General features: G+C 40.2%; 2 protein-coding genes across 2 annotated transcripts; one reads left to right on the top strand and one right to left on the bottom strand.

The window, feature by feature from the left end:
* Positions 1-1104: 1104 nt before the first annotated feature.
* LOC139469636 (high-affinity choline transporter 1-like) lies at positions 1105-10231 on the top strand. The gene is made up of 8 exons (XM_071251863.1): positions 1105-1267; positions 2963-3070; positions 3559-3714; positions 4467-4615; positions 7184-7330; positions 8933-9062; positions 9226-9443; positions 9671-10231. Exons 1-8 carry the CDS (start codon positions 1105-1107, stop codon positions 10229-10231), a joined length of 1632 nt encoding a protein of 543 aa, XP_071107964.1.
* Positions 10232-17895: 7664 nt separating this feature from the next.
* LOC139469635 (high-affinity choline transporter 1-like) lies at positions 17896-23161 on the bottom strand. Its single transcript, XM_071251861.1, has 7 exons — positions 22954-23161; positions 21600-21707; positions 20911-21066; positions 20471-20619; positions 19749-19899; positions 19077-19366; positions 17896-18883 (listed from the first exon to the last, which is right to left on the bottom strand). Exons 1-7 carry the CDS (start codon positions 23114-23116, stop codon positions 18323-18325), a joined length of 1578 nt encoding a protein of 525 aa, XP_071107962.1. The 5' UTR covers positions 23117-23161; the 3' UTR covers positions 17896-18322.
* Between the last annotated feature and the right edge of the window lie 210 nt (positions 23162-23371).

Genomic DNA, 23371 nt, shown 5'->3' with positions numbered 1-23371 from the left:
TGAACCCACAATCATATGTTTCGGGCGTGCCCAAGCGACGCAACTCTGCACAGCGAAACGCGGCGCCTTATTGACGACTGGACTCCCCGTGCCCCCCCCTCTCAACATGTAACCTCACAATATTCTCTCTCTCTGCAAAGGTATTTAGTCAAAGAAACCTATCGTCTTCCTTCCTCATTCGTGTATCATTCGTCCATTAATTGTCATCACGGTCAACTCAATGTACAGACACAGACCGCCGTCATATAGCTGGAATATTGCTGAGTGCGGCGTTAAACAACAAACCAACAACATACAAAAACAAATCATACAGTCCAAAGTGATGTTAGATCAAACCCACTCTCTCATTTCGACCCGGAGGCGTTAGCGTGTAATGTTTATCTATCACTTTATTCATTTTACCAAAAGTGGATAGAATTCCGATTTGCGCCAAGTCTCTCGTCTTCTTTATGCCGACCTGTTCCCTTTGGAATAAACTTAAGAGAAAAAGAAAGTATTCACCCTTGTTTGATGGTGGCTCTAAATGAAACAAACAAGAAAAGGTTCTTCGATGATGATGAATTTGATACGGGTATCACAATTGTGTTTTGGTGCTTAAGTTTGCAGCGTTTCGGCGACTGTTTACAGCCTTGTAACGTTTTGATAGCGGATGTAATTTGTTGGTCAAATCCGGTGTTCAAGTATATATTTTCTTTTGTCCGGCAGTTTATATGGTAACTTTGTTAAAAGGAATAGGAATTGGAATATCTCATTATTATAATTATAATAAACAACGCATTGCTAGTTCACTTAAAAATCCTTCAGGGGCGGCGGGGGAGCCGAGCGGTTAAAGCGTTCTCTCGTCACGCCGGGTTCGATTCCCCACATGGGTACAATGTGTGAAGTCCATTTCTGGTGTCCCCCGCCGTGATATTGCTGGAAAATGGTTAAAACCGTTCTCACTCACTCAATATCCTTCAAAAAGTAGTGTGTGACGTTCATGAGAATTACAATGTTATAGGAACGTGCTGTTGACTAACCTAACAGCCGTGACAAACCCCACTGGAAATTGGGACAGGTCATGTGTCAGAGAATTCACCACAAAAGGAGATCGTCATCGACATCATGGCTGTGAACGTCGCTGGACTCATATCCGTCATCGTGTTCTACATACTCATCCTCATCATCGGCATCATCGCCGCGAGGAAAAGCAGAAATAAAAGTGCTGAAGATTCATTTGTTGCAAACAGGAGTATGGGACTCATTCTTTCATGTTTTACCCTGACAGGTAGGTTAAACATGACCTTGGTGACTAATGACGCTAGACTGAGTTGTGCTATATCAAATTTATGAAAACAAGCGACAAACCCTTTCCATAATCACCAGTCCATTGTACGATTCCAACTAAATGTATCCCCGGCCGCGTCATACCAAAAGACGTTAAAAGATGGTACTTGTCGTTACCCTGTCTGGCGCTCGGCATTAAGGGGCTCAAACAAGGACTGGTCGGCTCGGAGTCAGTATACTGTGTCTGAGTGGGGTACTTGTGTTCAACTGCGGCATGGTATCTCAGTGAGCTAGCACTATAAATCGGCATCAGTCCGGACTAGTACAAGCAGCAACAAACACACACACACACACGTGCATGCACCTCGCTATATAAGTGCAATAATCTTGGACGCGACGTTAAACCCAATTTCACCTCACCTCACCTCACCTACTAAATGTGTTTATGAACCGCTATCAAATAGTGATGACACAAGGTTTAGTGTAACAGCTTTGATGCCACTTCTGGCTTAAAAGACCACATCGCAATAACTGATAACATTCTGTCTTTGCCAGTTTAGTTGTGATACTTCATATGTAAAACATTTCCCGTTTGAGTTATTTGCGGCAGATTTGTTGAAGTGTGCATTCAGATTTCCAAAAATGATACATTTGCACAAGCCACACAGCTAAAAAGGATAAAGACCGTCAGTTATTGTGTGTTTTGTACAGACATCATGGTCTGAAGATATCAAAATAGCTTTTCACTTTGGCTACAAGCAGCTTTGTTAAATCAGGTTTTTGACAGGCATTTGGAAGTGATACACATAAGGAAGAGAATTGATGGATGTCAACTTCTTTACTATGAGGAACACAACGTTTCGGAGTATATGGTTACTTCTTCAGCATGTGAATGAATGTCATGAGGCAGAGGGCATATGTATGTACCTGTAAGGGCAACAAAATTAATAAGATAACAAAAGGTCGAAAATAACAGTGGGTGGAATTGATGGATGTCAACTTCTTTACTATGAGGAACCCAACGTTTCGGAGTATATGCTTACTCCTTCAGCATGTGAATGAATGTCATGAGGCAGAGAGCATATATATGTACCTGTAAGGGCAACAAAATTAATAAGATAACAAAAGGTCGAAAATAACAGTGGGTGGAATTGATGGATGTCAACTTCTTTACTATGAGGAACACAACGTTTCGGAGTATATGCTTACTCCTTCAGCATGTGAATGAATGTCATGAGGCAGAGGGCATATATATGTACCTGTAAGGGCAACAAAATTAATAAGATAACAAAAGGTGGAAAATAACAATAGGTGGAAACTAACAAGAGAAGCCAGCAGATGATTGGCGCTACTAGGTGACTTGCAGCCAAGATTATCGCCATGTGAAAGAGGGCATCGCATTGATGTACGGAGCTTGAAAGTAGTTTCTGCTGCATATTTATCAGATCATGATACCAAGTTTATCGGATTGGTTTATCGCATAGATAACACTAGTATCCAACATACGACATAAAACATCATATGCCATGGTAATCTAACAAAACATTTTCCATAACTACAGCCAGTAGTGATAATTACAGACTGAGGTGTTTACATCAGGATGGGCGATACCAAGTTTATGGTTGATGGATTTTTTCCCTCACTCACCGATAATGCCTAAGAAATTGTCTGAGTGTCAGACAACATGTGTCTTCAGCTACCAACGTCGGTGGAGGCTACATCAATGGTACAGCGGAAGCCATGGCATACAGCGGCCTCATCTGGACCAATGCCCCCATTTTGTACGCCGTATCAATTGTCATCGGTAAGAGAGCGGATGATGGATGTATTCATTGGAGTTTAACTGAAATGCAAATTTAACTGTTTCATACATTATCCCTTTATGTTGCTTTCGACCTTTACTCTTAAAGCATGACGTTCCTTATAGAGTCATGCCAAGCAAATGAATGCGATATGCTTAAAAATCCTAAATCAGAGTAAAGGACAATACTTAGGCACATTTCACACTGGTGAAATCAAAAAGCGCAAGGATCGTGCTGATCAATCGAGTACTCGATCACACGATCCTGGCATGGCCAGGGGACGTAACTCACCACAGGAAAAAGGGACACTTTAGGCGACTAGGCCATTATGTTCTCTCGTGTACTATGAAAGAAAGATAATGATCATATTTTCGGCCTATAAGTTCGTTCGTAATATAACATCAAATGATGCATGCAGTTAAACATTCATATTTACAAGTAAGTAAACAAGATATATCAACTGATGCTAATAAAATATGTCAAACTTCAGCTGGAGTGTTTTACGCGCCTAAGATGAGGAGAGGAGGATATGTCACCATGTTCGACCCCATCCAGGCAAAGTTGGGAGATCGTGCCGGAAGTCTTCTCTTCTTCCCGCAGCTGATGGGAGATGTCTTCTGGACAGCCGCCATCTTGTCAGCCCTAGGTAACTTGTTGGATATGTGAATTCAAAGAAACCTTGATATGACATTGGGTTGCTAAAATCCTGATATTTCTATTTGACATATAATAACTTTCTTATACCGTGGAACTGCCTGCGTGGTTTGGTGGATAGGGTGTCTACCCGAGAGCAGAAAGTCAGGGGTTCGATCCCCGTCCGCGTCATGCCAAAAGACGTTAAAATATGGAACTTGTTGTTACTCTGCCTGGCCTTCGGCATTAAGAGGCTAAAACAAGGACTGGTCGGCTCGGAGTCAGTATACTGTGTCTGAGCGGGGTATTCATGTTAAACAGCGGCATGGTATCTCGGTGGGCTAGCACTATAAAATCGGACTATATACAAACGTGAATGCACGTCGCTATATACATGTAAGTGCAATAATCTTGAACGCGAGGTAAAAACCCATTTCACCTCACCTCTTATGTCACGCACGTGTGGCCAAGTCGCCCAAGCGCCGCAATTCGCTGTGCCGAGTTGCAGCACTTGGGCACGCTACCCATACTCGTGGGTTTCACCAAAGTGGTAAACGTCAGACACCTGCATCGCTTCGAGCTTCCCTCCAACATAAAGCTGACCCGCCGTGATATAACTGGAATACAGTTCAAAGCGGCGTTAAAATAAACTCACCTAGCCACTACAATACCATCAACAATCATCGCAAATAACATAACTGACCAGAAAAGAATGTGTTTTAATGTGTCCAAAGAATGGTTTAATACAACAAAGTATCGTTACAGGATCCACAACGTCTATCATTTTGGACTTAGATCCTGTGCTGTCTATCATCGTTTCCACTTGTGTGGCCGTATTCTACACCTTTATAGGAGGGCTGTACTCTGTGGCCTACACTGATGTCATCCAGCTCATTTGTCTTTGCGTGGGACTGGTAAGGATATTATATATATAAAGAGCCACGAATGGTCCAAATCGGATGATTCTGGGGAACGTATGTGGCTCAGGAGAGATGGTCACCTGTACCAAGTATGATTGGTTTGTGATATGGTCACATCTCTCTCTCCAATGGTTCAGGGCAATTATTCAAAAATGAAAGCAAATGTCATCTGAAGATTATTGAGAAAACAAAAGGTGATATTTGGGGATAATACATTTAGGCAAGGGGTAGACACACTCATAAAAAACAGTCATGCCCCCTTCTTATAAATTTCTTTATACACACGAATTGCAATTTTTCAAAACAAGGGAATTATGTCAACATAAATTTCAAGTATATCGATGATCTGATATCGTTCAGTAACGGTCAACTAGCCAATTCCCATCCAATGATTTATGCTTCGTTCCCTTCATGTCGAACAATTTTGCAGCAACACCAGCCTTTAGAGTTTACATTTCACAACTTTTGAGGTACAACCGAGCATGCTTTTGTTACCATGATTTCAAAGAACGCCATATGACTCTTGCTCAGAGGTTGTTTGATCAGGGTTACAACATTCAGGGTCTTGGTAAAGCTTTCAGAATGCTTTATGGTAGCAATGTGGAGGTCATTTCCAAATTTGACGCAATCGTGTGTCTGTTAAACGGTGAAAGACTTATTATTTTGAGACATTGGCATTTTTGTGTGAAGGTTACCTAAGGGCTTGTCCATATCCATCTCCAGAGGCTACCCCCGACTCCAGCTGCACTCAAATACCACAGTTTGCGGGTTTACCTCCAAGCCCTAGAATGGAAAGACAGATTCGCCACCAGCACCAGAGGAATTGATTAACATCATCAAATTAAACTGGAAATCAAACGTGTAACTCCTAGCGACGTAGCTTTAAGAAACATTAATGTGTCGGGTGTCATTGATGTGCTGGCTTGAATGTCCAGATTCCTGATCTCAGTGATGAACGACATTAGACCAACACAGATGAAAATCAGAATGACTTTTGTACAAGTTAAAGTGGAACTTTATCAGTGTGATTTACCCTGATTTGATGTGCAGGATCGAAACACTTGAACCGAGTCGTGGTAATGACGGTATAACGGAGAGTAAAGTGGTTGGTTGGTTGGTTGGTTGTTGTTCAACGCCGCAGTCGGCAACTTCAATAACTGCAGCCAACTTATATATCATTTGCTTATTATAAAGCACTTACAATAACTAGAAACTAAATTGGATGTTGTATTTCAAAAAGGTACAGCCTGTTTAGATTTAAACATGAGATGAAATGTCAACTTTCTAAAGACAACGCAAGTACATTACTTTACAATTTAACTAAATATATTTAAAAATATTGCTCATTATTAATTGAACTTAAAAGTAAGTACTTTTCTTAGACTAATCATGATGTTGTTTTTGTAAGATGTATATATCTTACATTGATAAATTATATATTTTTGAAAAAAAAATTTATGAAGAGAAGTTTCATTTGATTTGCACCATGACACAATTTAAACAAAAAGAATCTAATCTCACATAAGTGCTTCACAGTCACCGTGACCCCCTGACCTTTGTTCTCAAATTTGACAGTATTCCACCACTCCGATTTTGGTAGACTTTATATATGTTATGGAGTGATGGATTCTGCGTGTAAATCAGTTCTATTGCAACTTGTGGTGGGTTGAATATATATTGTGCTGGAATGACTGGACTACATAGATGACAAAAATTGTCTGATGCAATTCCTTATTTTGACTTGTGCCCGTGTTTTTCAGGGGCCTATTGATTTGCTTTTGCATGTGTTTGTGACGGGTGCCATAGGTGGGGCATGTTACTCTCACCTTGTCGCGATCACCTGGTATCATCTCTGTTTGATAGCGATTCGTGAACACGGTTTATGTTCATGCTCATGGAAAAGTCGGAATCATACCCTCGACCTTGCTTTTAGCAGAGCTTTTTTTTCTTAAAATACATATGTTAAGTAATGATTTTGGAAATGTTTTGGTCGCTTTTATTTAGTCTATGTCCCACACTAAATGTTGTTCGTGGGTTTCACCGAAGTGGTAAACGTCTGAGACCTGCATCACTTCGGGCTTTCCTCCCACATTAAGCTGACACGCCGCGATATGACTGGAATACTGTTAAAAGCGGCGTTAAACCCAACTCACTCACTCACTCACTAAATGTTGTTCAGTAAACGGGTACACAGTAGGATAAGGTGGTAAAGTTGATGCAAAACATTCTTGACCCTCACCGTCAGTCTGGGCTGTATATGGCCGGAAGCGATATCGCTAAAGTATGAACGTACACTTCCTTCCTGACTTTAATGGATTTAAAATTTTTTAACATACTTTATTAAATGTAACTTTACCACACAAGGGTGTATTATTAACGTCATTGATGTATCCACTTTTAGAAAATAATATCAGATGGTTCTATCACCACATCTGTCGCCAAAAACTTTCTTCATTTGGTTTCACCCACTTGCTTTCACTTGAATCTGATAAGCATTTTGTCAGACTTAGTGTTTACAAACGATTCACAACCTGTATTTTCAGGATGATGTTTCTTTTTCAGATCGTGGCATGTCCGTTTGCCTTCTTCCATCATTCTGTGGACCTCACTCGAGTACAGGACACGTGGGTGGGTGAACTGCCCACAAACATGGTTGGTTTATATGCAGATCTCTGTTGTCAGCTCATCTTTGGAGGTCTATCTTGGCAGGTATTTATCTCACTTGCTCTTTACTAATACATTATAACATATAACGTCAATGCCAGAGAATAACCTCGTCAGATTCCATTGGGAGTAACAGACAAAAAACAGCAAACTACCTTTATAGCGAACATGCTTATAACGAACATGCCGATATTCCGAACTGATTTTTTAGACCCGGACATTTGTTGTATATATGCTGTATATATGCTTATAACGAACTACGGTTAATACGAACTAAAATTCGTGGTCCCTTTGAGTTCTTTATAACCGTAGTTTACTGTGATGGTAAAAATGATATGAATGGAATATGAAAATCAGTGATGACACCAGGTGTTCGTAAAAAGGGTAAGCCTGTAAGGGTACTCATGTAGGAAATGACATGCAGAATGATATTCATATTATATCTGCTTATGCCCCTATAATCAGTTTAAACTAAACATAAACCATGTCTACTGTCATAACACTAGACAAGTACAATACTACATGATAATTACAAAGATATACGACGTCAGCATATATATAGATACATACATTTATACATACATGAATAACACATACTGTAAACAATACATACCAGATTGGTGAAACCTGTGCCGTGTCACCAAGGCTTCCAAGATTGTACCAGTTACATCTGCATCGACAAAGTATAAACTAATGCAGATACAATTTACACTATAATTATACACAACACATAAGTAAAATAGGTATTTAAAATAAGGATTGATCAAATTACTTAAATAATGCACTTTCACACATACACATACATTCTTATGCACAATTAACACGATTACCTTAATGTGATTTGAGGTATAGAATTACTACAGTTTATTTAGGGTTTAGTTTTATTTAGTTAATGTTCAAGTTAAGATGATAATAGCCTAGGATAAATTAGCTATTTATCAATTAAAGAAACTGCTTTATAATACTTTATCATATAAAATAATTGTAATCAGAATACACTGAACTGTGGATTCAATACACAACCTGATTAGCAATAAACCAAGCACAACTTATTTCTAACTTTAAGAATTAGAAATACACGAATACGTATAAAGTATCACACAAGAAATATACTACGACTAACTTTCAAATCCATGAAATAATCACATCCATTGGATCCATGAATACAAGACAAGATCCATTCAAAATATATACAAAATGACCGTGAAGTACATACGTCAAGTGTAATCTGGCAACTGCCCCAGATCACAAGCAAACAAAGGTATACCTGTGGTCAATTGTGAGTGACGACAGAGAACAATAGAGTACTCTATGCGCGGGGTGGAATACTAAGTGCTGTGGGTGAAAAGCATGCAGTGGTATGGTTAGTCAAGGCTGGATAAATAATAGACTGAATGAAACAGATAAGCTATGGTATTAATGTTTAAGTTGAAATACAATTATGTGGCAAAAGTAAGACATAGTAAATAAACTATGTACTTAATTCAAATATAAAATAGAATATGTATAAAACTATAGCTAAAATAGAATTAAAACCTAACTTGTATGTACAAAATATTACTCTGCCACATATATGATATACAATATACGTTTTTTTATACTTTATATCTATGTCTTAGGGAATGCAGACTTTCATTTTCCATGCAGGCTTTCTACCAGAGAGTGTTGGCTTGCAAGACGCCTAGTGTTGCCCGAACAAGTTCAATTCTGGCTTCGATTGCAAGCTTACTTCTTGCCATACCCCCAGCAGCCATCGGAATAGTCGGGGCAGCAGCAGGTCAGGATGTGAATCTAACGTCTTACTTTTGAAAGGAAATTGGAAAAATAAATTGAAAATGAAAATGATTTCTCAACGTTGAACCTTTCCCAACCTACTTTCCATGAGCTATATCAGATATGTTAAAACTGGTAACCGATTGCCTCCATGTTATTTTTCCCAGATTGGAATGCAACATCCTACACAGGCGATATCCCAATACCTGCTGAATACCACAGTTTTATCCTTCCCATGGTGCTCAACTACCTGTGTCCACTTCCGGTTGGAGTGTTGGGACTTGGTGTGGTAGCTGCTGCTGTTATGTCATCTGCCGATTCCGCTGTCCTCTCAAGTGGAACCATCTTTGCTAAGAATATCTACAAAGATGTCTTTCGCCCACAGGTAGTTTCAGAACTGTGTCAATCCGAATATGAAATACCATGGTAATGAATTTATGAACGATTGTTCAAACAACTTATGAGAAAACGAGTGTAGTTTAATGTGGTCACCGAATACAAACCCCCTATGGATTGTTTACTGAAATATTGTTAAAACGTTTTAAATGTTACTCAATCATTTAAACATATCAATTTCGTTTTCTTGATAATATAAATGAATATTATTCTCAGGCCAGCGACCGAGAAGTGATGTGGGTGATGAGAGGTGGAATACTGGTGACCGGTACGTTGTCGTGCGTCCTTGCCATCCTGGTGAAGTCAGTTTATGGACTGTTCTACTTGTGTTCCGACCTTATGTACGTCATCCTCTTCCCCCAACTCACCTGCATTCTCTGGATCGGGTTCACCAACACCTACGGCGCGCTCACCGGTTACGCTCTCAGCCTCTTCCTGAGAGTGGCAGCTGGGGACACCCTTCTGGGAATACCAGCTCTCATTCATTTCCCCTTTTACACAGAAACTGATGGCCAATTGTTCCCAATCAGGACCCTGGTGATGATAGTCAACTTTGTGGCCATCATATTTGTGTCAGCGTTCACAATGCTTGTGTTCCGACGAGGATGGCTGTCAACCAGATGTGATGTGTTTAATGTGATGAAGAGAGAAGAGGACTCCAAGAGGCCTAAAGGGCGAGGAGAAAGTCTGATGATGAAGGAACAAGATGATGGAAACAGAGACCTAGATTACGCACATAATGAAAAGATGAGACCTGAGGAATACCTTTTGCAATGACACTAAAAAATAAGTTTTATAATATAAATTATGCACAAAATTTAAACCTTTGGGATTTCTGTTTTCCACAATTCGATATAGACATCCTATCAATTAATTCAGTACTTCATTTTCAATTGTTTCCACTTAATGCACATGTCGGAGACCACATAAATAAAAGAGTGAGTGAGTAAATATTGCTCTAAGCCGCATCAGCTATTGCAGCTATTCACGGCTAGAAATTTATACAAAAGAGCATTGAATAAAAGTGGTAACAAAGGGCACTAAACCTTCAGTTCACTATCGCAGTAAACGGTACAAACTGACATTTAAAACTTAAAACCTACATCTTCTCATACAGTTTAATTCCCTTCAAATCGGCTTAAATTAAGTGGTTTGAAACAGTAGTGATATAGATATTCATATATAGTTTGATGAATCCACACATTCCAATAAAAGATTCTTGACAGCCAGAGGACTATGAGAAGGAATACATCTCTCTTCAATAAAAAAGAATGAGTATAATGATAGTGTCCAATGCGACACCTTCGGGTTAACAACTTCATCCTGACAACTTAAATCAATAAAGGTACAGCTACATGTACATTGTTCTTCTGTTTGATGTAAACAGCTACAATATACATCGTTCACTGTCTGGTGTATATAGCTACAATGTACATGTATGTAGTTCCTCTGTCTGATGTATACAGCTACATGTACATTGTCCCTCTGTTTGATGTATACAGCTACACTGTAAATAGTTCCCTGTCTGGTGTATACAGATACAATGTACATAGTTCCCTGTCTGATGTATACATGTGCAATCTACATAGTCCCTCTGTCTGGTGTATACAGCAACAATATACATAGTTCCCTGTCTGGTGTATACAACAACAATATACATAGTTCCCTGTCTTGTGCATGCAGCTATAATATATTTAGTTCCCTGTCTGATGTATACAGCTACAATATACAAAGTTCCCCTGTCTGGTTTATACAGTTATAATGTACATGTATATACTTCCTCTGTCTGATGTATACAGCTACACTGTACATAGTTCCCTGTCTGGTGTATACAGTTAGAATGTACATTGTTCCCCTGTGTAATGTATACAGATACAATGTACATTGTTCCCCTATATTGTGTATACAGATATAAGGTATATAGTTCCCCTGTCTGGTGCTTACAGCTTCCATGTACATAGTTCACTGTCTGATTTATATAGCTGCATTACACATACTCTACATTTACATCAATTTAAAACATTGAACAGCTGGAAATAAAACTGTTTTTTTATTGTCATCGTTACAATAAAGTCTCACCGAATAATAATAATAATAATAATAATAATAATAATAATAATAATAATAATAATCTTGTCAACATGATTCTGATTCCCTAATAAGAGTGTGTAGAGTTTACTTTTTGAGCATCTGCATAAAGGACAATTAGACACAATCTCGTGGCTCGACTGTCACGGCTAAAACTAATTTTAGCCGCTGTCTTAAGCGGTATGCTCCTATGTCTTCCCTCTTTGCCAACGGGGTGTTCTCATCAAGTTCAAAATTGAAATTCAGGTCCCGGTTTAGGGGATTGGGGCTGGGGGATTATAGTCTGTTCCTAAACTGTGTTATCCTATATCTCACAGTCTATGAACTGTAAGTCTATATCTTTGATTTTGATAGTGTCGTCTTGTAAATACAGTCATTATTCTGATATTTTGTAAATACAGTTCACTTTTACTCAATAAATTGAGTACTTATCAATGATTAATGGGAATTAAGTATGGTTATAAAAGTCTTTAGTCAAAACGGTTAATGCTAATGTACGTATCGAGTTTGTACCAACTTCCACTGGAGGTCGAATGCCTGTTCATGCTGGTCATCAGTACACCAAGAAGAAAAAACACAATGGCTGGCCCTGTACATAGCATAGACGGGGTTGTCCATCTACATTAAATACCAACAATGACATTCCTGTGAAGTTGGTAAGACTACACAACCACCAATCAGACCTACGGATCTTTTCGACGCCTGATGAAACGGAATCGGGAAAAGGGCCAAGACCATTCCAACAATTTATAGGGAAGAAATTGCAGGTAAGAATAGTACTCTGCAATCCAATTATGTGTACAATGGAAATACTTCTCAAGTGTATCTGTTATGAATCCATCACTAATTTGTAACATTCTGACTTTTACTTTTGCTTGTAAAGGTTTGCGGACTGAGGAGTGGACAGATGATTCCGGTGAACTGATGTCCAAGATTCCACCTCTGTATTCTCCCGGTCGACATTATGCCGTGAACGACTGGAGCTGCTACGACCACTCCCCACCAGTCGTGTAACACAATCATTGAGGGTGCTTGTACATTAAATGACATTAAAGCTATCATAACATTTACAATTTACGTTCATGTTACCATAACGATGAAATAAAATATAATATCCAAATATCCCTTTGTTTTATATTATATTACATCTTCATGCCAATTAATCTTAGTTATGTCTTGGCAAAAAAAGTTCTGGCAGACAGAACTTCATCGAAATTACCTGAAACAGACCACAGCCAACCAGGCTTTAGAAATATCAATTCACCGCTTGGTTACCCCCCGCTGACTTTGACTTTTGAGCTGGCTGAGATGAATTTCTGATTGTGCAATCACAGGTAATGTAAGCTCAAGGTAAACAATGGTGGGGTAAGAAATTTCATTTTCAAAAGTTGTCTGAAATGTCACCAAACAATTGTCAGACACACTATAAGTTCATTGTCGACACAGTTGCCTTCAATAGCGTGTATGACCTCCAGCTGCCTCAATGCATGCTGTGATACGCCGCCTCATCGATGACGTCAGTCTTCTGATCTCCATAAATACCGCCCCACACCATGACACCTCCCCCGCCGAATGGACGGACCTCCCGAATACACGCCGGGGCCAAACGTTCCCCTCTGCGTCGATAAACCCTGCCGTCATTTCGAAACAAGTTAAACCGACTTTCATCAGTAAACAGCACTCGACGCCAATTTCTCACTTGCCAGCGTCGAACCTGCCTCGCCCATCGCAGTCTCAGGCGTCGATGTTGAGCAGTCAGTACCATTCCTCGAAAAGGACGATACGTTCGGATTCCAGCAGCAGGGTACTCTACGTTGGCTAATGGGATGTCCCAACGCTGTTGCTGCCGTCGCCGTCGCCGTTACGAATCTGTTTCGCAGTTGAATGAGCCGTATCTGACGGTCTTCTAGTGGTGGTGTCACTCGGGGTCGTCCGGTTCTAGGCCTGCCCTGTGTCCTCCCTGTCTGCCTGTACCGTTGAATCAGCCAGGCTACTGTCAGTGGTGTACACCCAATAATCTGGCAATTTGGACCTGTGTTGCCCCCATTTCGGCCATACCGATGGCTCTCTCTCTTTCTGCTCCTGTGACAGTCGTGGCATTTCTTTTGTGTGCTTTCATCATGTGCGGTTATACCCTGCAGACGAACGCATTTATACAACTAACGTGCACGTGCAGTTTAAGCCATAGGCGGGAAACCTGTTTCACCATTTTTTTGTCACCACACGAGCGCCGTCAAAGGCGGCGCGTTCGGGTGAGGTGTTTTTTGGTACCTGTTCCTGGGCAGTCATATTCCCAATACCCACTTTCCACTAGTTATCGCTGTTTTTAGGAAAATTACAAATAGCCAACCTACACTTTCTTTTGCCGCTTAGTTTATTTTACAATGTTGACTATGGTGTGAATCTGGGGAAATAGTTGATTAATTGAAGGTGAATATATCATTGATGCTTGATGTTTAGTATTGTCGTATCTGCCTTTGGGCGTCCAGTGCGACCCTGCTACAGTTACTAAATGTATTGCCGTTCCTGGTCCATGTGGTCAATTAAGCCATGACATTGCCCTCGCCTTGTTTACCGCGGCATGGCTCCGTCAAGGAGTGATTGGTCTAACGACCCTTACTCCAGGTTGTCTCTATCAGCATTCACACCCGCATAATAAAGAAACGCAACACCAGTTTATACTCACATAGTTTTACTTCCTCTCAGCCCATCTATCAATACAGGACTGGATCAGACTGGCCAGGCTCGTTACTAGCTGGGGGAAACTTAGAACGATCGGGATTCGACTCGATCGATTGCAAACCGCGCTCTCCTCTCCTAATGTTGAGGGTATCATTTTATAGTGTTCGAGATTGGCCTGTCCTTGTCACATGTCTCAATACCTCCATTTGATTCGTTACAAGTTAGATCTGACCATGAACTCATGTGTGTCGTAATCGGAAAAATACCCGAGCCTACGTGCCACATTGCTCATCTCTCTATTGATTTTGTGACCCGCGTCCGGAAGCTCCAAATGAATTATGCCTTGAAACTCCGCATTTGTTTCATTAACTCATGGACGATAGCCAGCAACCAATCCAATGATAAATGTGAAATGTCCAGAATACACTTGTGATAAAGGTGAAATGTCTTTTCTCTATTGATTCCTTTCAAACTAAAAGTTCTGTCACAAACTATATCTAATGCAACTCCTCATTGCAGCTATAATGGTTCTCTTTGTTATCATTAGTTTCTGAGATGCAATTTTTAACCTTATAACAGTATGTGAGAGGGAAAAATAAGTTACCACGTGTAACTAATGTTATACACACAAGACTTAGACATAGATGATATATTTAGGGTTAATTTGTCAGACACTATTTCTTGCTCTTGCGGTTCCCCATGTGAAAATACTTTTCACTATTTTCTTGAATGTAAAAAAAATACTTTAATAAGACAATCTTTGATTATCAACATTAGGAAGATAGGGACTCAAGCCAATTGAGAAACAAATCTTTATGGTAACAAAAAGCTATCCGAGGAACAAAATAACTCAATTTTTAAATTCGTCCATCAATTTTTTGTAGGAACACACAGATTTAGATTTATCTTAATTAAACAAGAATTATATTTATCACTAGCTGCTTCTAAATTATCTTGTTTTACGTGTGACTTGCACGTTTAATGCATTGTTGTTTCAGTATAAAAAGTCTTAGTTATATTTTATTTCAGTTTCTATTAGTTTTCATGTGCGTTATAACTTTGGTTTTGATGTAATACAATAGCATTCAATGTAGTTATCACAACTTAGTTATAGTCTATATTTCCCGCCCTCCACTTAAATTCACTTTTTAAATGTCTGTGGTATTATATGAATATATTAAATATCTTTTACCATTGTATACAAATAAAATATAAATGTTTCACACGTATATATGTATACGCGTGTATATGTATGTCTGTGTATGTCTGTGTATGTGTGTGTGTGTAGGTATATATGGGGTACACAAAGTACGTGATCTAGACTACCAGTTGTCGGACTTTCATTTTAGTGGAAGCCTCGGTGGCTGAGTTTGTTAGATCGCTGACTTTGTGTGCTGGTAATTAGGTGCATCACTCTGGCGGTGTGAATTCGAATCCCGGACCGGACTCAACCAAACAAAGTACGAGAATCTGTGCTTTACCAAGATAGTGTTATCCAAATATTTATTTTACTATTCTACAAGCATTAATATGGGTGGATAAATATGACAATGAAGACCTCATTTCCGCTGTTTCATTTTTAGTCGTTATGTCTATTGATCCTGGAGTTAATGGGTCCAGAAATGACATATTATACGTAATTTTGAAACTGGACACACTTTTAAACACTAAGCATATCTCATAGGATATTGTGGTCCAGCTCATGTCGGTTTGCAGGGATCTAAAACAGCAGATTATCTTGTCTTGGTAAGCAAGGTTTGCTAAAGGATGAGGCCAAAGAAATTTCAAATATGCCGTGAAGTCGGTACTACAGAGGCAATATTTGTAGGATGATGGTTCTACTGGAAGACATATGCAGGAAGACAAAATAGTAAAAATTGCCCGTCTTAAGAGAGGAAGTCGTTTTAACTAGATTTCGTCTTGGTCACTGTCCACTGAACACCGACATAGGTGTTGTTGATAAGGAGGAATACTCTCTGTGTGACCAATGTAGTCACAATACGCCGGAAACAACTCAACATTATTTGCCGGAATGCCGTCGTTAAGATAACATAAGACTACATCTTAGAAGTGCAGTGATCGAGAAAAGTGAAATATTTTCTCTGGCTGCAATACAGGGCCCCAACATGCCATATACGGTTCAATACAATTGCAATACTATAGTACGAGGGGCGTTCAATAAATTTTGCAACTTCAATATAAAACCAAGTCGTAGAATATCTTTTCCACTTTTATATTTCAAAATAATCCCCATTCCCCATCAATACACTTATTCCATTTAACCTTCAAGCTTTTAATACCACTTTCATAGAAACCCGCAGATTGGCCCTCTAAGCACGCCTCTCTGGCAGCCTTTATGTCCTCGTCATCCTTGAAGCGTCTTCCACTTAGGGCATATTTCATTTGCCGGAACAGGAAATATTCTCTGGGGGCTAAGTCTGGGCTGTAGGGTGGGTGATTTAACTGTTCGAATCCACATTCACCATAATATGGTGGTCATTACCTTGCCAGCCGATGGTTGTGTGCGAAACGTCCTCGGAGGCTGAGAATTGGGGTGCCTCCATTGCATGGATTCCAATTTAGTTTCTTGGTCCCAGTGGTGGATCATCACCTACCACAAGCAAGAAATCCGACTTCATCAGCAGTATAGAGATCCAGGAGTTCTCGACAACTATCAGACTCTGATTGCAATCTTGTGCTCTGAGGTTTCAAGGTACCCATATTGCAGATACCTTGGACATACCAAGATGCTCACGAATAATGGTGACAACAGTTCTGATGTTTGGAATTCCCTAGAAAGTTCAGATACTTTCACTCGTCGGTCAGACAAAATTCTTCTTTCTATAGCAGCAATGGTTTCCGGTTGGGTGGCATCTGAAGGCCTGCCTGACCTTGGGTCATCGTCTATAGACTCCCTACCCCTTTTAAACTGTAGAGACCAACGGAAAACTGTGGAATAGTCAGGAGCATCCTTACCCATCACTCTGCACATGCGATCATGGATTTCTTTTGCTTTGCATTCCTCCTTGGTAAGGAACTTTATAACAGCGCGTTGTTCATGTTTGAGAGAATCCACGATTGTGACCACCCTCAGGTGAATGAAGCCATCACTTCTAACTTATTGTTGTGTCTGGGACTTGTTATGACACGTGTCAACCTGATGTTATGACTAGTGTCACACTTGCCACAAGTTGACATTATTTGTGTAAACACAAATGCCAGAGTTTCAAAACTTATTGCACGCCCCTCGTATGTAGCTGCATAAGACCAATGATATGTCGTCTGGTAGATATAAACATTGATATGAAAAATAATGTCAGAGTAATTTTTGTACAATGTCATAATTTGTTTTCTTGTTACATTCCGTTTCGCAGTGAATATGATGTGTTAGGCACACATATACCTTCTTTCTGGTTCAAGTACCATCACCACCACCACCACCACCGCCACCACCACCGCCGCCATCTCCATCACCATCACCACCACCATCACCACTGCCATCAATACCACCACCACCATCACCAACACCACCACCATCACCAACACCATCACCAACACCATCACCAACACCATCACCAACACCATCACCAACACCATCACCAACACCACCACCACCACCACCGCCGCCATCTCCATCATCATCACCATCACCACCACCACCACCACACCATCACTACCATCACCACGACTTCATCACCTCCACCAGATTAGATTAGATAATTGTAAGGACGCTCATGTCTTTCGGTGAAGAGCTTCTGCTGGACATTAATGATCGACGACCTTGTAGTAAGTAGCAAAGTAACATTTCTTTCACCAATTAACACAGAGAGTACACTGTGTGAAGTAACACACGCTTTCGGTTGTACCATTAGGCTGCCGGTATTTCGAGAACTAATGCCTGGCAAAAAGCGTATTTTACCACAAAGAACACTTGGTTGGTTCTCGGAATGCCGACAGCTTAACGATATTGTACAGTCAATAATAGCAACACAACCCTTTCCACAGCTACAAGAAATCTCTGCAGATTAGAGTATACGATTCCGACTATAATTATCACATAATAATGTTGGAGTACACCAATAACGTAATTATTTTGAGCTATTGAAAATGGCTATCCATTAGTTTCATCTTTTCATTCTGTTCGTAACCAGGGTCTCTGTTACTACCCTCTCGCTCCTTCATCATCAGACTTTCTCCTCGCTCTTCGGCCCTCTTGGCGTCCTCTTCTCTCTTCATCACATTAAACACATCACATCTGGTTGACAGCCACCCTCGCCGGAACACAAGCCTAGTGAACGCTGACACAGATACTATGGCCACAAAGTTGACTATCATCGTTAGGGTCTTGAAAGGGAACAATTGGCCATAAGCTTCTGTGTAAAAGGGGAATTGAATAAGAGCTGGTATTCCTAGCAGGGTGTCCCCAGCTGCCACTCTCAGGAAGAGGCTGAGAGCGTAGCCGGTGAGCGCGCCGTAGGTGTTAGTGAACCCGATCCAGAGAACGCAGGTGAGTTGGGGGAAGAGGATGACGTACATGAGGTCTGTACACATGTAGAACAGTCCATAAACTGACTTCACTAGGATGGCAATAACGCACGACAACGTACCAGTCACCACTATACCGCCTCTTAGGACCCACATCACTTCTCGGTCACTGGCCTAAAAATGATACCCATATCAACTATTAGAAAGCAATAATAAATAAAGTGATATTTGTGAAAATGCATTCTCATGAATCTTCAGTAACCTGATTCAGCAATAACAACCTCATCCGTTTCTTGTTATACCATTATTTTCAGACAATACGTGACCATGATATTTCAATTTGGTAGTGACGCATTTTCGAACCTACCTGTGGACGTAGGACATCTTTGTAGATATTCTTTGCAAATAGTGTTCCACTTGAAAGGACAGAAGAGTCGGCAGATGACATAACAGCAGCAGCCACCACACCAAGTCCCAACACTGCCACCGGAAGTGGACACAGGTAGTTGAGCACCATGGGAAGGATAAAACTGTGGTATTCAGTAGGAATTGGGATATCGCCTGTGTAGGATGTGGCATTCCAGTCTGGGGAAAACAATATGAACGCAATTGAGGTAGGTGTTCGGGGACGAAAAGTACCTGAAACAGTTGATGAAACTAAAAAGTGGTCCACATTATTGTCATGTTTATTCAATTTTATATTAATGACTCATACGTTGGTACTTCTTTGCCCAGTGCAGAGATGACGCTTGGACGGAGTTTTCAAATGATCATTGTTATCCTGACCTGAATATACAGATCTAGATAGACCTTTGGTATGCCCAATATAATGATTATTACCATATCATATAATATAGCGTCTAATCACATTGTAAAGGTTATATTTACAGATGTCATTGGCTGCTACCACAGTACAATGAACTTGATGGCGATTCATAAACACAGGCTTTAACATATTACGAATCGCACAATCGACTATTGTTTCAGCAAAGATTTCTTGTAAATAAAGGTTCTGTCGTTTTTATTCTAATTGAGATACATACCTGCCATGACATTCCTCCAAAGACAAGCTGACAACAGAGGTCTGCATATAAACCAATCATGTTTGTGGGCAGCTCACCTAGCCACGTGTCCTTGATTCGCGAGAGGTCAACAGATGGGTGGAAGAAGGCAAACGGACATGCCACGATCTACAAAATATCAATTTAAAGTACATCATGTACTGAACACAGCTGTATCGTGCTACATCGAAATTACTTTATACATTGTACACATATGGGAAATGAAAGTAATGAGGTAGAGGAGGTTGGTGTATTTCAATTACAACTTATTGATAACGAATATTAACTGTCAATTACTGATTGAAATTGTTTTGAAATCCACCACAATGCTACTGTCACAAACAAAACGATAAATCCATGTTGCCTGTAAGCAAACATAGAGAATCTCACCCGAGTGTTTATTGATATCAGATATATCATCACGAATCTTGCTTACTTGAGGGTCTTGAGTGTTAAGAGTAACTAACCTGTTTGACTGTGACGTTTTGGCAAGCACTGCGGTGCTTTTTCATAGTTGTGATATCTCCTAAGAGATAGTGCTCTTCTCTGAATAGTCCTATATTTCCCTATGGGACACCTCTTTGAACCCCCACAAACCAAACTGTCTCACCACAGATCGTACATAATAAATGTTGCTCAACAATATCAGTTTCATGTTGGTCAGCAACCATTTGTGTCTATTGCATTGTGATCTTCTTACCAGTCCCACGCAAAGACAAATGAGCTGGATGACATCAGTGTAGGCCACAGAGTACAGCCCCCCTATGAAGGTATAGAACACGGCCACACAGGTGGACACGATGATGGACAAGATGGGATCCAGATCCAGGATAAGGGACATTGTGGACCCTTTGATGTAACACATAGGTCCAGGTCAGTTAGACATGGTTTCATCGTTGTATGGATGGGTCAATGAAAGAATGTTATCACATAAACGCGTTGTAGTTATATAAACACATGCGAATTCTTTTTGTTGAGCTATGATAGTATTCACATCTCAGATAATGATTTTTGCTTTGTCAGCAACACCCTAGTGATCGAGAGTTTAACCAAAGCAGAACAACAATGTTCAAAGTACTCTTACAAAATGACACCAATAATATGGCGCATCGACAAATGCTGAAATTGTCACAATTTTACCCAGGGCTGACAAGATCGCGGCTGTCCAGAAGACATCTCCCATTAGGTGTGGGAAGAAGAGAAGACTTCCGGCACGATCTCCCAACTTTGCCTGGATGGGGTCGAACATGGTGATATATCCTCCTCTCTTCATTTTAGGCGCGTAGAACACTCCAGCTGAGAATTTATTTGTATACAGTTGAGTTTTGTGAAACAGTTTAAATATCCAATCTTGAACACCGTACATGTTGCAACTTCATCGACTGTGCATGAAACAAAAGCTATTCATTTCTTTCTAAAACAGCCTAATGATTGTACTGCCCGTAAAATATATTTGTAACATTCACATCTATACATAATGAGTGGTTGTGAACAGGATATGTCTTAGCCAGACATTTCACTGGATCAACGATGTTAAGGTAATGATGTTAATTGATGCATAATTACATCCTATTTGGTGTCCAGGGGAGGTGGCATATGAACCGACAACACAAAATCGGGTGGTCAGGCTCGAGTCGTAACTGATTTACCTCAAATGGTGTATATAATATCAATCACCGGTTTGTCAAACATGGAGTTCATTTATTACAAAGCGCCACGACAAAACTATAATAATGCTGACTGTTGAACAACATTCATTAGTTCATCAAATACTAGTAATTACATAGCCGTACATTATCACTGTGTATTGTAAATTAAAATCCCCTTACCAATGACGATGGAAAAGCAGTACAAAATGGGAGCATTGGTCCAGATGAGGCCACTGAAGGCCATGGCTTCCGCTGTACCATTGATGTAGCCTCCCCCGATATTGGTGGCTGTAGAAGTGTGAACATTCATCACCATTAATTCTTTTATATTAGAGATAAATATCCGTTATAATCATAGGGCACATGTTTACCAAACAGTTTTATGCAGACATGCGAACAACTTCGTTTGTAACACCAGTCTGAGAAACGTCAGGTTGAGTGTCATTATGTTTGAATAGCTTCATTCTGAATCTTGATATCAAAACAAAACAAGTGATTTATGTTCTGAAATAAGGAGCCGAACTATTTCAAACTGCACAGCGAACCATTGGCCGTTCTTGTAAAACCTGAGACAATAAAGTGTGTCCCAATACTCTCGTGAAAAAAAGTTATTATTTCCCAACAATCACACCTCCATTCCCAGAATATCACATTGGTGGTTGCTCAGACATATTTATGTCTGAGCCTTATGCTAGCTAGTGCTTACATTGAACCTTTCTGAACAATTACAATTGTCACGATGGAAATAGTATTTCCATGTTATTTTACATGGTAATACCAGTATCAGTCATGACAATAGTAGTACCTATACTATCAGTCATAAAACAGTAGAACCTACATGTGGCTGTCAAAGTAATAATAGTTCACATACGTTTCAGTCGTGTAAAACGTTTTAGCATAACTTTTAAGGTAATAGTAGTTCGGAAATGTTCTCGCTGACTTGGTTGATGAATGTTATCGCATCCTAGTTGCGTTGATTGATGCTCATGATGCCAATAACTGGATTGCCTGGTCCAGACACCAGATCACCGACATATAGCTGGAATATTGCAGAGTTTGGTGTTAAACAACAAACAAACATAACAACCGAAACAGTCCTATATGAAAAGGAATGAGTGCAAGTTGTCGTTAGGAAGATCCACATCAATCAGAAGCTATTGTCCTCATGACAGTAGTACGTAATGTAACTCTCAGGGTAACAGTCGTACTTGGGACCATCGGACCCGTGAAGATCCTGGGATGAATAGGCCTCCAGCAACCCAGGCTTGCTATAAAAGGCGATTTTGCTAGTCGTAAGAGGCGACTAACGGGATCGGATGGTCAGGCTCGCTGACTTGGTTGATGCGTGTCATCGTATCCAAATTGTTTGGATTACCACTGGATTGTCTGGATCAGACTCGATTATTAACAGACCGCCGTCATATAGCTGGAATATTGCTGAGTGCGGCGTTAAACAATAAACAAACAAAAATCGATCGACATGGAAACAGTTCTATCTACATGCAGGAAAATAGTAATTAGCTTTTGTACTTACCAGTAATTGTAAAAAAAGACAGCCATAGTCCGATGCTTCTATTGGCCACGAACGAGTTTTCAGCACTGCTGTTTCTGCTTTTCCTAGCGGCGATGATTCCGATGACGAGGATGAGGATGTAGAACACGATGACGGAGATGAGTCCGGGAATGTTCACGGCCATGATGACGTACACGATGTCTTGGTGGAGTTTCCTTCTGAGCTTGGGTCTTCTTTAATCAACGTTGCAGTACCTTCAACAAGCTATGCCTAGTTCTAAGACCATGAGAACTTCCTCTCCAGGAATGATGGAACAATTATACTACTGCCGACATCCTGGATACTAGACTCAGTAAACAACCAAAGGGCGTCTGTTTCAGAGGCTGTGCTAGGAACGACTGGCCTCACTCTAGATTCTGACGTCGTCCACAGATATACT

Source organism: Haliotis cracherodii, unplaced genomic scaffold (assembly GCF_022045235.1).
Source record: "Haliotis cracherodii isolate W230 unplaced genomic scaffold, xgHalCrac1.p SCAF_2, whole genome shotgun sequence".
Taxonomy (NCBI): Eukaryota; Metazoa; Mollusca; class Gastropoda; order Lepetellida; family Haliotidae; genus Haliotis; species Haliotis cracherodii.
This window is presented reverse-complemented; position numbering and strand designations above follow the sequence as displayed.

Bases quoted from the DNA above. Each gene is read 5' to 3' on its own strand.
- LOC139469636 (XM_071251863.1), top strand. From the start codon at position 1,105: ATGGCTGTGAACGTCGCTGGACTCATATCCGTCATCGTGTTCTACATA. The intron at 7,331-8,932 runs GTATTTATCTCA...TTTTCCATGCAG, and splicing joins TTGGAGGTCTATCTTGGCAG to GCTTTCTACCAGAGAGTGTT. The intron at 9,063-9,225 runs GTCAGGATGTGA...TATTTTTCCCAG, and splicing joins AATAGTCGGGGCAGCAGCAG to ATTGGAATGCAACATCCTAC.
- LOC139469635 (XM_071251861.1), bottom strand. From the start codon at position 23,116: ATGGCCGTGAACATTCCCGGACTCATCTCCGTCATCGTGTTCTACATC. The intron at 21,067-21,599 runs GTAAGGGGATTT...ATAAATTCTCAG, and splicing joins CTGCTTTTCCATCGTCATTG to CTGGAGTGTTCTACGCGCCT. The intron at 19,367-19,748 runs GTATCTCAATTA...ACCACTTTTTAG, and splicing joins AGGAATGTCATGGCAGGTAT to TTTCATCAACTGTTTCAGGT.